Source organism: Canis lupus, chromosome 25 (genome assembly GCF_011100685.1).
Source record: "Canis lupus familiaris isolate Mischka breed German Shepherd chromosome 25, alternate assembly UU_Cfam_GSD_1.0, whole genome shotgun sequence".
Taxonomy (NCBI): Eukaryota; Metazoa; Chordata; class Mammalia; order Carnivora; family Canidae; genus Canis; species Canis lupus.
Window position 1 is genome coordinate 441012 of NC_049246.1, and position 15185 is coordinate 456196.

A 15185-nucleotide genomic window follows, 5' to 3' on the forward strand; every position below is an offset into this window, starting at 1 on the left:
ATAATCAGGTACATACATACAGCACTCTGTCTTGATGACAGCACATGTCAGTAACCATTCTACTCTGCAGATCTACTTGTCCCATTTGGAAACTCCCTCCAGTAAGGAGGGTGGTTGCCTTATGGGTGGAATTAAAGGTAGTAGTCATGTGTCTGGTTAAAGCCTATACCTGCCATTCTATGTCAGTGGTGGGCCACAGAAGGGTAGAGAGTGGACAGGGATTGGAATCACCAAGATGTTCTATTGGTTTTATGTCAGGTCCTGACCACTTCCCAATTGGTAGGCTTCTAAGTGGGTAAATATACAGCCTGGCAGGTAGGGGCACCCCCAAATCCACCTAGTTTAGGTATAGGGTAAGTAGGGCCAGCCATGGGTACCATATGCCCAGCTCCATCCCACAGAGAGGGGAAGGTATCCACAGGAATGGATGTTTGTTGTCTCCAAAGCCAGGTCTCAGCAGTGATGAGTACAGTGTAATTGCATTGTTGTGTGGTTATCCTTCCTACATTCTGACCTGTAGCATTGTGGTCCTATTGTGCTTCTCTATGAGGCCACTCCCATAGTTTGTACCTGGGTTGCATTTAATCACTCCAAGCCATCCCAAATGGTATATTCTATTGGCAGAGTCTTAGTTATCTGTTCCAATATCAATTGGAAAAATTTGCTCTTTGTGTCTTCCTGGGCAGAAAGCCTAGCTACCCAGTGAATATGGGTCAGTCCAGGTAGGGGATTGAAAGCGTTACATCAAGCATAGAAATATTCCTTTTTTTTTTTTTTTTTTTTTTTTTTTTTAGTGTAGAAACATTCCTAAGTGGATAGCAGCTTGGATTCCTCAGAGGAGACCCATAGTCACTGATAGGAGGAGTTCACTACACACCCAACAGTTGGTCTTATTCTATATAGGAATTGTGTTCAGAGCTCATTTGGTAAATAGGTTTCCTATGCAGAATCTAAGGGCAAAAAACAAGATGTTGAGTAGGCACCAAAAAAGGCAAGTCCCAATTGTCTAATAGAATGCAGGGGTGGTGGTTGTCTGAGATAACCTTACCCCTCACTACAGTTTAGCTCCAGATTTACAGTACCAAATCATTTCTTCCCTTTCTGCTACATGGTGGGACAAACCTAAAATTGTTTTAGGATTGTGGGGATATAACAATGCTCCATAGGGCAATTATGATAGTATCCCTTTCTATAAGAGGCCTAGGGTTATGGATCTTCATTGTTTTCAGTGGAGTAGGGTGAAGAAATGGGATGATGGTTAGGGCCTGTCCTATCCCTATCCTACAGGACTGCAAACCTTAAATACTGTGGACTCGTTTGCCATTTCCAGGGCCACTTAGTTACATGTTCCCCTATAGATGGATCTTGTGGCAAGAGCAGTAAAAGGTTACCTGTGTCCCTACCTGCAGCAAAGAGCATCCTTCTTGCATGCTGTTTACTTGTATTCTAAGGGTATCAGTCCTTAAGCGAATAGAGTATAGGCACTGAGTCAACTGGAATGTTCATATTTATTTAATGTCCATATAGCTGTTGACAGGTGATATGTCCAAACGGCCAGTGACTGAGTTTCTTGTCCAGTTGTTTGAACAGTCCACTCATGCATCCTATCAACTGAGCTGCAGTGGGATTGTATGGTGGATGGAAATGCCAAAGGATGTCTTGAGCTTTGGCCCACACTTGCAGTATATATCCTGTGAAGTGGGAGTCTTGGTTGCTCTCAGTGACACTGGGCACCTTATATGCAGCACCCAGCTGTTCCAGGCCACAGATGGTGGCTTCTGTGTAGCATGCTTGCTGGGGTTGGCTTGCAGGAGTCCTGAATAAATGTCACACATGTCAAAGCATAATGATAGCCATAAAAGAGGGGAAGGGGACCAATATAGTCAATCTGCCATCTCTGAATTTGGTGGCTACCGCCCCCCTCCATCTATCTAGTGTCTCTTGACAAAGGGCATGGTCACTCTGGGCACAGATTGGGCACTACTGGCAGATGATTACAGTATCTCTGTAATACAGTGGCAACCCCCAGTTCTTAGCAATTTCCCACAGAGTATGTTGTCTTTACTTTGTTGTATATGTTGTATTTGTTGTATAGCTAAGCGACATTATCTTCTGTTGGCATATCTTATAGGAGGGAGATGTGGCCCTATTCATCAGCCTGTTGATTACCAGGTGGGGTGTGTGCAGTGTGTGCATCTATATGGTAAACAATAGTGTTCATATCTTGTATGCACTGGAGTTCCACATGTTGTTTCCCCAGAGTGGATGGCCTGCCACCATCTAGTCCTGTGCCTCCCACTGAAGAAGTCATGTAGTTGGTCCCTTATAGATTTCCAGATATCTGCATAGAACAATGGAATCAGGCTCATGAAGCTATACCATCTATGGTACTTGCAGTTTGGCCCATTGACTACTGTGTCCAATTCCAGAGTCTATAGATACTTTCAGTTGAGGGTTGGTTGGCAATGGCTGTCCAGGTGCAGGGGTCATCCTTTGTTGTGTCTTCAGCGTACAGTCATGCTCAGGGATTGATCCATGTCCTTCCTACGTAAAGAATGGCAGCTATGGTAGCTCTGCTGCCTCAGTGAGTGGCTGTCCTTCAGAGGTGACAGGCCAAGAATGGAGTGCTGCTCCACACTAAGAGGGCTGTTTGTCAAAGCACTCTGTGGTTGCAAGTAAACATGCGCTTGGCTATAGTCTGGATTTGGGCAATGACTGACTTGGGCTCTTGAAATGTATCCTTTAGCCATCCTACTATAGGATACTGAGTGTAAATGGTCACTGGGATCCTTTTAGTCATGTCTTCTACTTGCTGTAAGACATGGTAAGTAACCCACATTTGTTCTAAAATTCAATATTGCATTTCAGGTATACATATATACCACCTCTTCTTTAGCCATTTGTCTATCAATTGACATTTGAGCTGCTTTCATAATTTGGCTATTGCAAATAATGCAATAAGCATAGCAGTGCATATATCCTTTGGATTCATGTTTTCATATTTTTGGAGTACATACCCAGCTGTGGAATTACTGGATCATATGTAATTCTGCTTTTAATTTTTTGAAGAACTTCCATCTGTTTTCCACAGTGACTACACCTGTTGGTACTGCCACCCACACCCTTCCTCACCAACACCTGTTGTTCTTGTTTTTTTTTTTTTTATTTTAGCAGTTTTGACAGACATGAGAAGATATGTCATTGTGGTTTTGATTTGAATTTTCCTAATAGTGAGTTGATGTTGAATATCTTTTCATGTGTTTGTTGGCCATCTGTATGTCTTCTTTGGAGAAATGTCTATTCATGTCTTCTGCTCATTTTTAAATTGGATTATTTGGAGGTTTTGGTGTTGAGTTGTATAATTTCTTTACATATCTTGGATAACTCTTTATCAATATGTCATTTGCAAACATCCTCTCACACTCAATAGGTTGTCTTTTCATTTGGTTGTTTCCTTCACTGTGAAGAAGCTTTTTACTTTGATATAATCCCAATAATTTTATTTTGTTTTTGCTTCCCTCACCTTAGGAGATATACTTAGAAAAATGCTGCTACAGCTGGTGTCAAAGAAATTACTGCCTATATCTTCTTCTATGAATTATATGGTTTGAAATCTCACATTTAGGTCTCTAATCTATTGTAAGTTTGTTGGCTCAACCCCTTTGCTGAGGCTGCAATCACACTGAACTCAGGGCACCCTTCCCCCATATTGTACCTTGAGAGTCTTCAATTGGCGGATGGGGCCTGCAGACTACCTAGATACCTGCCCCCAATCCCTCTACCAGAACTGCAGTGACCCCAAACTGTTGGTCTCTCTCCCTGTGCTGTCCCTTGGGAGGTTTTTGTTGGTGGATGGGGCCAGTAGTTCAGATGCCTGCCTCCAGTCTATCTACTTGGGCAGCATATGAATTGATTGACAGGGCACTCTGCACTGCCAGTTAGTTATAAGGTTCAGCTACTGGGACTGCAGTGGAACTGGTGTGTGTAGTTATCTTCCCCTCTTCTCAGGGCACTTGTCCCTTTGAGGGGAGGCCCTCTCAGTGGGGCATGTTGGACGTGGCAGACCCACAAGAGAACATGAGGGTAGGGCACACGATATTAGCAAGGTAAATGTAAAGTGTTCTAAGTAGTTCCCACAAGTGCCAGGTTATCTAGGCTGCTCTCTAGCACATACTCCGAGATTAGTAAATAAATATTCACTATACCCCAGGTACTTTTCAAACTGCTGATTCTATGCTTATCTCAGTCAGATTGTTATTCTGGCTCCTTAAGGGCAGGAACTCAGTTTCCTATTGCCCTCTGACTCTCCCAGAACTAAGCCCACTGATTTTTAAAGTGCCCTGAGTTAAGCCCTTCTAGCTGTACAAACCCAAATCTAAGCCCTACTGGTTTTCATAGCCAAATACAATGGGACTCGTCTTCCTATATTGCAGGTCCCTCATGTCTGGGGTACCTGCTGTAGAGTCTACTCCTCTCCTTCTTCCATGCTTGTGGGGTCCCTCTTGTTTGTGGTTAGTCTCAGCAAGAGTTTTATTTCTGACCACATCTCCACCCCACCTACACTTTTAAAAAAGATTTTATTTATTCATGAGAGATAAAGAAAGAGAGGTAGAGACACAGGCAGAGGGAGAAGCATGCTCCTCACAGGGAGACCCATGCAAGACTTGATCCCTGGACCAGGACCATACCCTGAGCCAAAGACAGAAACCTTTCTGCTGAGCAACCTAGGTGCCCCCACCCACCCTTTTTAATGTAGCCTCCTCTCTACAATGAACTGTGGAAGATCTCTCCTGCCAGTCTTTGGGTCATTTTCTGCATTAGTTACACTGATGTGGTTGTTATCTTGGTGTGCTCAACATGAGCATAGGATCCTCCTACTCCACCATCTTCCGGGAAGCCACCTGAAAACCTGCAATATTAAAGCCATACTATTGTGAAGGATTTCATATTATTTATCCTTGTTTTTAGAATCCTTTGTTTATATTATCACACGCTACATTATCAACGGTTATTTAGACAGTTCTGAATTTTTATGATTTCTTAACACCTTGTCTCTATAAGATATCTTCCTTATTCCTGAGTTCTTCATTTTGATTCATTGTTCAGTTGGTACTTCTTTGAGTAATTGTTTTTAGGAGAGGCATGTGACTGCTATGCTTAGAGTCATGGCATGCTGGAGGGTGTTTGTTCTTTTCAAATACAAACAGTCCTCCTATATATAGAATTACTGAGTCACAGTTCTTTCCCTGCAAATTCCACCCACATTGTTTGAAGGTGCACATGCTTAGCACACTCTTTAAAAAAAAATCTCAGCTATATATTTACTTGGAGTAGTTTTGGGAGGCACTCAAAAGGATAGGAGAGTTAAAGCCTCCCCTTTGTGCCTCGTGATTCTGTCAGGCATGGATTCTGTATGGGCACTTTGTCAACCAAGTTCAGATTTATTTTAACATTTCTTCACTACATGGAGATCCAGTCTGTGTCAGATCAAAAGGGTGTGGTTTCTTGTTTTTTGTTTTATTGTATATTTTTTTATTGGAGTTTGATTTACCAACATATAGTACAAATCTTGTCAAGTGTCCCCCTCAGTGCCCATCACCCAGTCACCCCATTCCCCAAGAAGGGAATGTTTTAAGAAAATGGCAACCTCGGGGCAATCCTCTCTTTTGGCCAGTCATGTGTCCATGTTAGCCTCAGCTTCCTAAGCCTAGGCTGAGGTGGTAGATGCAGGTGGAGGAGGGAGAATTTGAGAGAGCAGGGAGCTCTTATATTTTGGGTTAGCCTAATAGCATTCATCTGTAGCCAATTTTGGCAATGCTCAGTTCTATTCAGCATCTGTTTCTCCATTTTCCAGTCCAGTCTTGGGTGCAGATTATGAGCACTGCTTTGGCGCTAATGCCACTTTGGGTGGAATCTGGGTCCTATGTTGCAGGCCTCAACAGGACAATAATATGCTCCTCAGTGGCTACCTTGTCTCCAGCCATAGGGTAAAATAAGGCTAACTGCAGGCCCCATCAGACAGGGTCCTCCTCCTCCTATTAATGGAAGGAGCACAGTCTCTACAGTGTTTCTCCTTTGAAATGTATCTTACTAAGATTCCTTGTCTCCAAAGTAAACTTGCAGCCCCAATGTGACTCCCATTAATGATTACGTGTTGTGGTCATGGGTGTCTTTTTTCAAGAGATGAATATCATAAGAGTATCATCTACTCTCCGACCATCCCTTAAGTCCTTTATTTTACTGCAATGGAAACAGATTTGGCCAAGGTTTGATGACTTGCACAGAATCCCACAGCTCATTAATAGGAGAAATGGAACAGTGATCTCTTCTACCATACCTTTCTGTCTCCATGTTATCTTGCTTTAGTTGATGATCCCAACTTTAATAAAACCATACACTTGGGATTGGTGCTTTACAGGCGAGGGAAATATTACTAAACACAGTTTAGAGTTTTATTTGCATTTATTTGACATATGAAAGTTTTTTTAAAAATCATGAAGCTGAACAGTGAAAATCTTAGTAAAAAACATTTTGTTGTGTAGCCTCTGAAGAACTTTCTTTCAAACTATATTTATAAAGGCCTGTTTTATTGACTAAATTCATATTCTATATTAGAAGAAATCTGTGGTAAACTTGAAAACTCAGGAATTTAATTTTTACTTCTTTTTGCAGCAACTTGATTAAGAGAGTGGTATACTCACTTGTATCATCACTCATGTTCAGGTATGTGAAACTCCTCTAAAAAAAGGAGGTAATTACACATAATATTTAATATTTTTATTGATAAAGGATCTGGGAGGGGGGAAAACACATTTCCACTGTCAGTATATTGGTAAATAGCCCTTGTGTCCCATTTAATGTAATATAATTTGTCTTGAGATTTTGGTTTAAGCTTAAATTAAGAATTGTAAAGAAATGGGGATGAGAGGTAGGGTGATGGGGTGAGTGGGTGATGGGCACTATTGAGGGCACTTGATGGATGGATGAGCACTGGGTGTTACACTATAGGTTGGCAAATTGAATTTAAATAAAAAAATTTAAAAATATATCTATAAAAAAGAATTGTAAAGAAATGGTATCTAAGCCTAATAATAACATATTTTTCCTACCTGTAAAAGTAGAATTAATGAAGCATGCTTTTTAAAATTCTTTAAATGTTTTTATTAAACACTTTATTTGCCTAGAAGTACTCCTTAATTGTGGAATCATTCTATTTAGGCTTCTCCACATGACAGTAAGATTGCATGTTATGATATAGAGTCACACAAAATACTTGCTCCCTTTTAAATTTATATTTTAATTTGCATTGCAATTATAAAAAAGTAGTTTGAAAACAAATGAATTTATCTTTATAGATTATACAAGTAGTGTAATTAGTTTATGAAGACTATTTAGAATATATGAAAGAAAGCTTAGGAGGTACTTTAGAGTTCAATCATATATATATTTATGGAATTTAATTCCTTTTCATGTGCCTAGCACTGTGCTAAATACATCTATTAATATATAATCATATACATGTTGAAAATATCACTGATAAAACATCTTGCTGGTCAAAGTGGTCTTTTAAGAGCTTATGTTAGTCATGTTCTCACTTGGTTTTTATTGCTAAATTTGTCAAAATTATCAATATGAATGAGATTTTGTTTATTATAAGTTGGTAGAAGCCCCTTAAAGAAATTCTCGGATTTAAGAAGAGTTTACAAGTGTAGATGTGTAATTTTAATTCAGGTTGCCTGTGCTATCTTGGAGTATTAGTGTGACCTGTCTTTTATAAAAGGGCATGATAATGTGAAATGGTGGTGTGGGAATTTTAATTCTCTAACAACTGCTTCCATTGGTGAAAACTTAATAATTTTTTTTTTGAGATTCTAAGGCAACCCAGTATTCCCTACCAGTGGACAATTTAATCCTAAATGACATCATGGTATCATATCATTGGCCTAATTTAGTCTAACTTTAGGAGTGCACACCACTTTATTTTTATTCAATTTTTTTGTTGCAGAATATTTGGAATTTTGCTGATCTTTGTGGATCTATCCCTCATCATCACAGATCTACTTTTCACTGAGAGAACAATGCATATTCCTTTGGAATATCGTTCAATTTCTTTAGCTATTGCTTTATTTTTTTTCTTCGATGTTCTTCTTCGAGTATATGTAGAAGGGTAAGTTTGATTCATTTTTTTTAAAAACATGTAAAGCTCTTTTGTACTGCTATGAGAAGCATCCCAAAGTAATTATCAAGTCAACCCAATAAATGTGTCCTTCTTTATCAAAATAATTCTCCTCTGAGGCATAGTCAACAAGAAAGTAATCCAAATCCCCATTTCAACTAGATTAGGCTTTAATATTATTGTTGCAACTGGCACTCTAGTTTGTAGCAATGTGTTGTAGATCCTTTAACAGGTAAAGTTTAAAGGGTTTGTAGAGTAGGGCCAGGCAATGAACGTGCGTGCATGCACATTATCAAGAGGAACATGTGTGTGAAGTATAAATCTAAATCTCAGGAAGAGTTGAATCTAAATAAAAGCTGACAGTATATCAAATACTAGATAATAGATCATGAAAACCTTCTACCTCAGTTAAAATAAAAATTTGTGGTAAGGTACACAAAAGACCTGAGGCATCTTTATTCCATTGATGAAGCTTGGTGGTGAGGCAGCAGCTAATTTTCTCTGCTTGCTGGCTTTATGAAAAGGTGAATGAAGTGAGCCAAGCCCTGGAACATGTCAGCTGTGGGAGTCAGGGACTAACTCCCCAACCTCATTTCATCCAAAGCTTTTCAGAAGGCTACTCGTCTCCACTCCTGCTGAACTTATACTTTGGAGCCAAGGACAGTTTTTACCCAGGTTACTCAGAGTCTGAGAGGGACTACCCCAAAATTGGAAGAAGGGTTCCCTTGAGCACCTGTGCTCTTGGCTGAAGGAGCCAGTGTTGGGGAGGAAGGCAAAGCAGATGGAAGTTCAGCTTTGCACGGGAGAGGCCACAAGCCTCCTGGAATTCTATGTAGGCACAAAGCCAGATGATGAGTTTGCAAGCTAAATTACTAGACCTGTCTCCCTCTCACAAATTTCTCTTATATACTCCTCACAGCCCAGTTGCTCTAAGGCTATGACACATTTAATTTCTGTTGTTCAGTAGTCCTGCCACACAGCCCACCCTTCTCACCCAACATGTGAAGGGAATGCTTGCCTCTTGTTCGGTGGTTTGGTTATATCTTTTACTATACTTAAATTGCCATATTGATGCTTTTGTCATTTGTATGTATAAATGTATGTATGTATCTTATTTTATAAGATAGAATTTGGATGTTTTCCCCCTTAGTCTAGTCTTGTATGCATTTTAAAGAATCCATTAAAGTAGAATTCTTAATAGGATGAGTCAAATAATTTCTTAAAATATTCCTATCTCTTCTTTGGGAGAGCATAAACTACTATTTTTTGTTGTTTTATACTACAGGATTCAACGATATTTTTCTGATATACTTAACTACTTAGATGCTGTCATTATTGTAGTGACTCTACTGATTGATATAATTTATATGTTTTATGACTTTAAGTTTCTTAAAACTATTCCCAGGTAAGAAACATATGTTCATTTCTCTTAAAGTTTTGATTTTTTTCTATTTCTGGGGAGGGTCTCTTCTGTAGTTTTATTTTTTTATAAACTTTCTAAGTCTGAATGTGCTGATTCTGTGCCAAATAAGCTGCCAAAAAGGAAATATTTTGGTAAATTTAAGTATTTGGAAACAAAAAAATGGTTTTATTTAAGGAAGAGTAAAGGGTGTATAGATTCAGTACCTTTAGCTGACTAAAGAACATGGAGCCCCTAAGGAAGAAACTTGGGACTTTGCCTATTGTGCTCACTTTAACTTCTCAACTTTTTGAAATTCCCACTGAATTCCCACTGAGCTTCAATCATAAGTTCCTGACACATGGTTTTTTCCTGTAATCAAGAGGATAAATCAGTTAGTTTGAGCATATTAAAAATTTGAGTGACTCAAATATTCTTCAAGTACAAGTAGAAGAGTAAGTTTGATTCATTTTTTAAAAACATGTAAAGCTATTTTGTACTGCTATGAGAAGCATCCCAAAGTAATTACCAAGTCAACCCATGCTCTAAGAAAGAGCAAATGGAACCAGGAAACAAGGTAACATAGGTAACATCATGGAGGTGGAATTCTGCAGTATGGCTAAAATGAGGAAAGCTGAGGCAAAGTTAGAACTGTTTAGGTATCAGGAAACTAAAATGTGTATGAGAGACTGATGGCTCCCTCCCCCCAGGACCCCTCACCCCTGTTCTTCCTCTTGCTACTGTGGCAATGGAAGAAAAGGAGCAAGTGTATATTGGGATACAGATGTTAGGCAGCTCACTCATTAGTCCAACAGCTTGCTTCTTCCTGTACTCCAGCAGCTCAGGACTTAAATTCAGGTCCCAAAAAAATTGATATTATATGACAGGCTTGCAGTTGTTTTAAAATAACTGGATCTAGTATGGTCCTCAGGCTGACAGCCTCAGTATCACCTAAGAACTTACTAGAAATGCAAGAAGAAAAACACCTCAGGCCCCACTTCAGACCTACTGAATCATATGTACACTCAAGTTAGAAAAGCATATATCCAAATTGCCAATTCTCTGCTGCCAATTCTCTGCCATCATGTTTTTGTTTTTGTTTTTTGTACTGATGGGAAGAGAGACACCAGCTAGCACACTTGGGAAGTATCTCAATCTGCTGCCTGCCTGATATATTTTAGCAGGTATAGTGAGCCTCTGTTACTGATGGGAATAACAAAAGTGAACAAGAGCCCTTCTCATGGGAAAATCTTTTGATGGGAAATGAACCTTTTATTGGGAAAATGATTGAAAAATGCTCATCTTGAATCACAGAAGTGTAAGCCACAAATTCATATAACTATTTCTCTCTACCAGAGTTTCTCAACCTCAGCACTATTAACACTTTGGACCAGATAGTTTGTTAGAAGGATTGTCCTGTGCATTGATTGGTGTTTAGCAGCATTCCTGGCTTCTACCCACTAGATACAAGTAGCACACCCTCATACACAATGTGACAACCAAAAATATCCCAGACATTGCCAAGTATCCTGTAAGTGGGTGGATAGGAGGCTTAGTGAGGGTTTGTGTGTGTGCATGTGTGTGTGTGTGTGTGTGTGCAGAATCACCCCTGGTTAAGAACTACATCTCTAGGGATCCCTGGGTGGCGCAGCGGTTTAGCGCCTGCCTTTGGCCCAGGGCGCAATCCTGGAGACCCAGGATCGAATCCCACGTCGGGCTCCCGGTGCATGGAGCCTGCTTCTCCCTCTGCCTGTGTCTCTGCCTCTCTCTCTCACTGTGTGCCTATCATAAATAAATAATAAAAAAAAAATAAAAAAAATAAAAAAAGAACTACATCTCTAGACTTGATCCACGTTGGCAAAATCCTGTCTCTAAAGCAAAGATTAATCTTTTTGCTATTAGATTGACAATTTTATTTCGACCTCTACGACTTATCATTCTGATAAGAGTTTTTCATCTGGCTCATCAAAAGAGACATCTTGAAATGCTGACCAGAAGAATGGTAAGCAGACAAAACATGTTTATGATTCAGGAAAGATTTGTTTCAGGAAATACTGACAAGGGTTATAGATAGCTATATTATAGTCTTTATTTTTATGTGGATTTTTGTGCTACAAATTAACGATTGTTTTAAACTCTCAGGTTTCAGGAAACAAACGGCGATACAAAAAGGATGGATTTGACTTAGACCTCACTTATGTTACTGGTTTGTAAAGTTTAACTGTTGATTTACTTATATTAACTTCAGATCTTTCTGGTGTGTGAATAATGTTCATTTTGTTCTTCCTTTTTCTAAGTCATATTCTTTCAAAGCATTCTTTGTCCATGAAGACATGAGCCTCTATGGTAGCACAATATATTTGTAGTTTACCCCTGACAATGGAAAATCTGCATTGCCCTCTTAAATCAGGACTACCTGATACCATACAGGAAATTGAATGGATTTCCAGTTGGCTCCCTTTGTTTGGTTTAGAATTTGAGTTCTAGAAGTTTTCCTGGGTCACAAGGATTTCAGACAGACCTGTTCTCTTTCTAAAACCCTAAAGAATAAGAGGTCTCAGTTTTCTGAGTCAGGAGCACTGAAAGGCACCCTGGGAGTTCTCTCCATTGCTGGAGCTCAGATCTCTCATTTTTGTTTGGTATGTATGTATGTATGTATGCACTTATTTATTTATTTTCTTTGGTATTTAAATAGGAAATAAATTCTCATGACCAGTCAACACAAATCTGTCCCTTATGGTTGGAATCATTTGATTCTTAGGAACATTATGTAAGTTTAATGGTCATTATATTGGATAATTTAATATGTTATCTTCATTATCCTGAGAGGTAGCTTTTTTCCCTATCATTCTCAATCCAGAAAGTCCTTTTCTATGAAAAAGGAGTCTAATTATATATAAGTCCTCATATATTGTTTCACATTTATAATGACATTCATAATAGTGACTATTTTGACTTCCAGAGCGTATTATTGCCATGTCATTCCCATCTTCTGGAAAGGAGTCTTTCTATAGGAATCCCATTAAGGTAAGGGTATTTAACAAATACTCATAATTCTCGGTAAACATAGGCTGTGGAGTCATAAGTTTAATATTAGCCCACAGTGTTTCAAGTTTACTCTCTCAGGTAAAGAATTATAATGGATTGATAGCAGTTGCTATGTAATGAACCACCAAAAAACCTAGTGACTTATAGCACAAACCATTTTCTTAGTTCATGATAGTGTGGTTTGTGAATTTGGGTTGGGCTTAAGTGGGTGGTTCTGCTGGTCAGGGACAGGTTTGACAATCTGGATCAATGTATACATCTGTGGGCAGCTCCTTGGTTGGCATCTGAGGATCAGCTATTCTAAAATGGCACAGTCCGAGGGGCCCCTGGGAAGTGGCTTAGTCAGTTGAGCATTGACTCTTGGTTTCAGTTCAGGTCATGATCTCGGGGTCATGAGATCGAGACCTGTGTTGGATTTCATACACTCAGCACAGAGCCAGCTGGAGGTTTTTCTCTTTTTTCTTTTGCCCCTCCTCCTGCTCACTTGCATGTGTGTGCTCTCTCTAAATAAGCAAACAATAAATAAAATCTTAAAAAATTAAAAAATTAAATGGTTGGATGGTTCCATGTGATGTCTCACACTCCAGCAGACTAATTCAGGCTTGTTCCTAGGGTGGTGGTGTCAGAGATCCCATAAGCAGCAAGCAAAAAAATGCATAGCCCCTAAAGGAGCAGGTTCAAACCTAGTATAATGTGGCTTCTACCTCATTCTGTGATACAAAGCAAATTACAATTCAGTCCAGATTCAAGGAGCAGAACAGACTGCATCTCTTGATGGCAAGAATTGCAACAAATTATGGACATTTTTATAGTCTAGCATAGGAGAGAAAGATGAGAATTCTTATTTAAAATATGTGTTCGGGATCCCTGGGTGGCGCAGCGGTTTAGCGCCTGCCTTTGTTTGGCCCAGGGCGCGATGGAGTCCTGGGATCGAATCCCACGTCGGGCTCCCGGTGCATGGAGCCTGCTTCTCCCTCTGCCTGTGTTTCTGCCTCCCTCTCTCTCTCTGTGTGACTATCATAAATAAATAAATAAATAAATAAGTAAATAAATAAATACATACATACATACATACATACATACATACATACATAAGATATCCTAAAATATATGTTCTCCTCCGCCGCCCCTCCGTCCCGCCGGCCACCCGTCCCGTCCGGTCCCGCCGGCCGTGAGCTCCATGCAGTTCAATAAGGGGCCCTGGTATCGGCTGTCCGCCGAGGTCAAGAACCGGCTGCTGTCCAAGTATGACCCCCAGAAGGAGGCGGAGCTCCGCAGCTGGATCGAGGGGCTCATGGGCCTCTCCATCCGGCCCGACTTCCAGAAAGGTCTGAAAGACGGAGTCTTCTTGTGCACACTCATGAGCAAGCTGCAGCCAGGCTCCGTCCTCAAGATCAACCGCTCCCTGCAGAACTGGCACCAGCTGGAAAACCTGTCCACCTTCATCAAGGCCATGGTCAGCTACGGCATGAACCCCGTGGACCTGTTCGAGGCCAACGACCTGTTTGAGAGCGGGAACATGACCCAGGTGCAGGTGTCTCTTCTCACCCTGGCGGGGAAGGCCAAGACGCAGGGGCTGCAGAGTGGCGTGGACATTGGGGTCAAATACTCGGAGAAGCAGGAGCAACTTCAACGACGCCACCATGAAGCGGGCCAGTGCGTCGTCGGGCTCCAGATCGGCACCAACAAATGTGCCAGCCAGTCGGGCATGACGGCCTACGGCACCCGAAGGCATCTGTACGACCCCAAGAACCATATCCTGCCCCCCAGGGACCACTCAACCATCAGCCTCCAGATGGGCACAAACAAGTGTGCCAGCCAGGTGGGCACGACAGCTCCCGGGACCCGGCGGCACATCTAGGACACCAAGCACCAAGTGCGACAACTCCTCCATGTCCCTGCAGATGGGCTACACTCGGGCGCCAACCAGAGTGGCCAGGTCTTCGGCTTGGGCCGGCAGATCTACGACCCCAAGTACTGCCCGCAGGGCCGGGGGGCGGATGGGGCTGCAGGGGCTGCGGGCGGCGGCCCAGACCCGGGGAAGCCCCGGAGCGCACCCCCTACCCGCAGGAGGAGGCCGACTACTGAGGCGCCCTGCGGGGGCCTCCCCACGTCAGTCTGGGCGGTGTCGGGGTTCTTCTATTTTTCATCTTGATTTTCTCCTTGTCTGCGCGCTGCCCGCCCAAGGCCTGTGGGTCAGGGGTACGGGGGCACGCGGGGGTCTGCCTGCCAAGGTTCCCGCCGCAGATCTGCCAGCAGGCTTGGGGCTGAGCTGGGGGGGGGGGCGGGGGGGGAGACACCCGCAGGCTGGGACCAGCCCTGAATGGTTTCCGGTTGCTTCTCCTTCTCTTCCCTTTTCTCTGATCAGTTTGTGGTTTCTGTACCCACAGAAGTTTCAGGCAGTTTTAATGAAAGAAAAATGATGTTCTTTTGCAGGGCAGTGGTAGGGGTGGGGGTGGAAGGAAGGGGAGGGCCGGGCCATGGCCTGAATCACTTGAGGGCTTGTGAGGGACCGGATTTCTTTAGCACTCCCCCCAATGGCTGGTGGGGAAACTGAGGCCC

General features: G+C 41.7%; 1 protein-coding gene and 1 pseudogene across 10 annotated transcripts in view; both read left to right on the forward strand.

The window, feature by feature from the left end:
* The window catches only part of LOC606856 (phosphatidylinositol 3,4,5-trisphosphate 3-phosphatase TPTE2), a 160403-nt gene that overhangs the window by 65919 nt on the left and 79299 nt on the right, over positions 1 to 15185 (forward strand). For 9 of the 10 annotated variants that reach the window (XM_038573132.1, XM_038573133.1, XM_038573137.1 and 6 more), the window contains 6 exons: positions 6673 to 6723; positions 8006 to 8167; positions 9462 to 9581; positions 11478 to 11577; positions 11718 to 11781; positions 12538 to 12602. In XM_038573132.1, the coding sequence (XP_038429060.1) occupies positions 6673 to 6723; positions 8006 to 8167; positions 9462 to 9581; positions 11478 to 11577; positions 11718 to 11781; positions 12538 to 12602 (562 nt within the window). The remainder of the gene's footprint in view (positions 1 to 6672; positions 6724 to 8005; positions 8168 to 9461; positions 9582 to 11477; positions 11578 to 11717; positions 11782 to 12537; positions 12603 to 15185) is intronic. The other variant, XM_038573139.1, reaches the window with a different exon arrangement.
* Positions 13759 to 14711, forward strand: LOC102153262 (annotated as a pseudogene).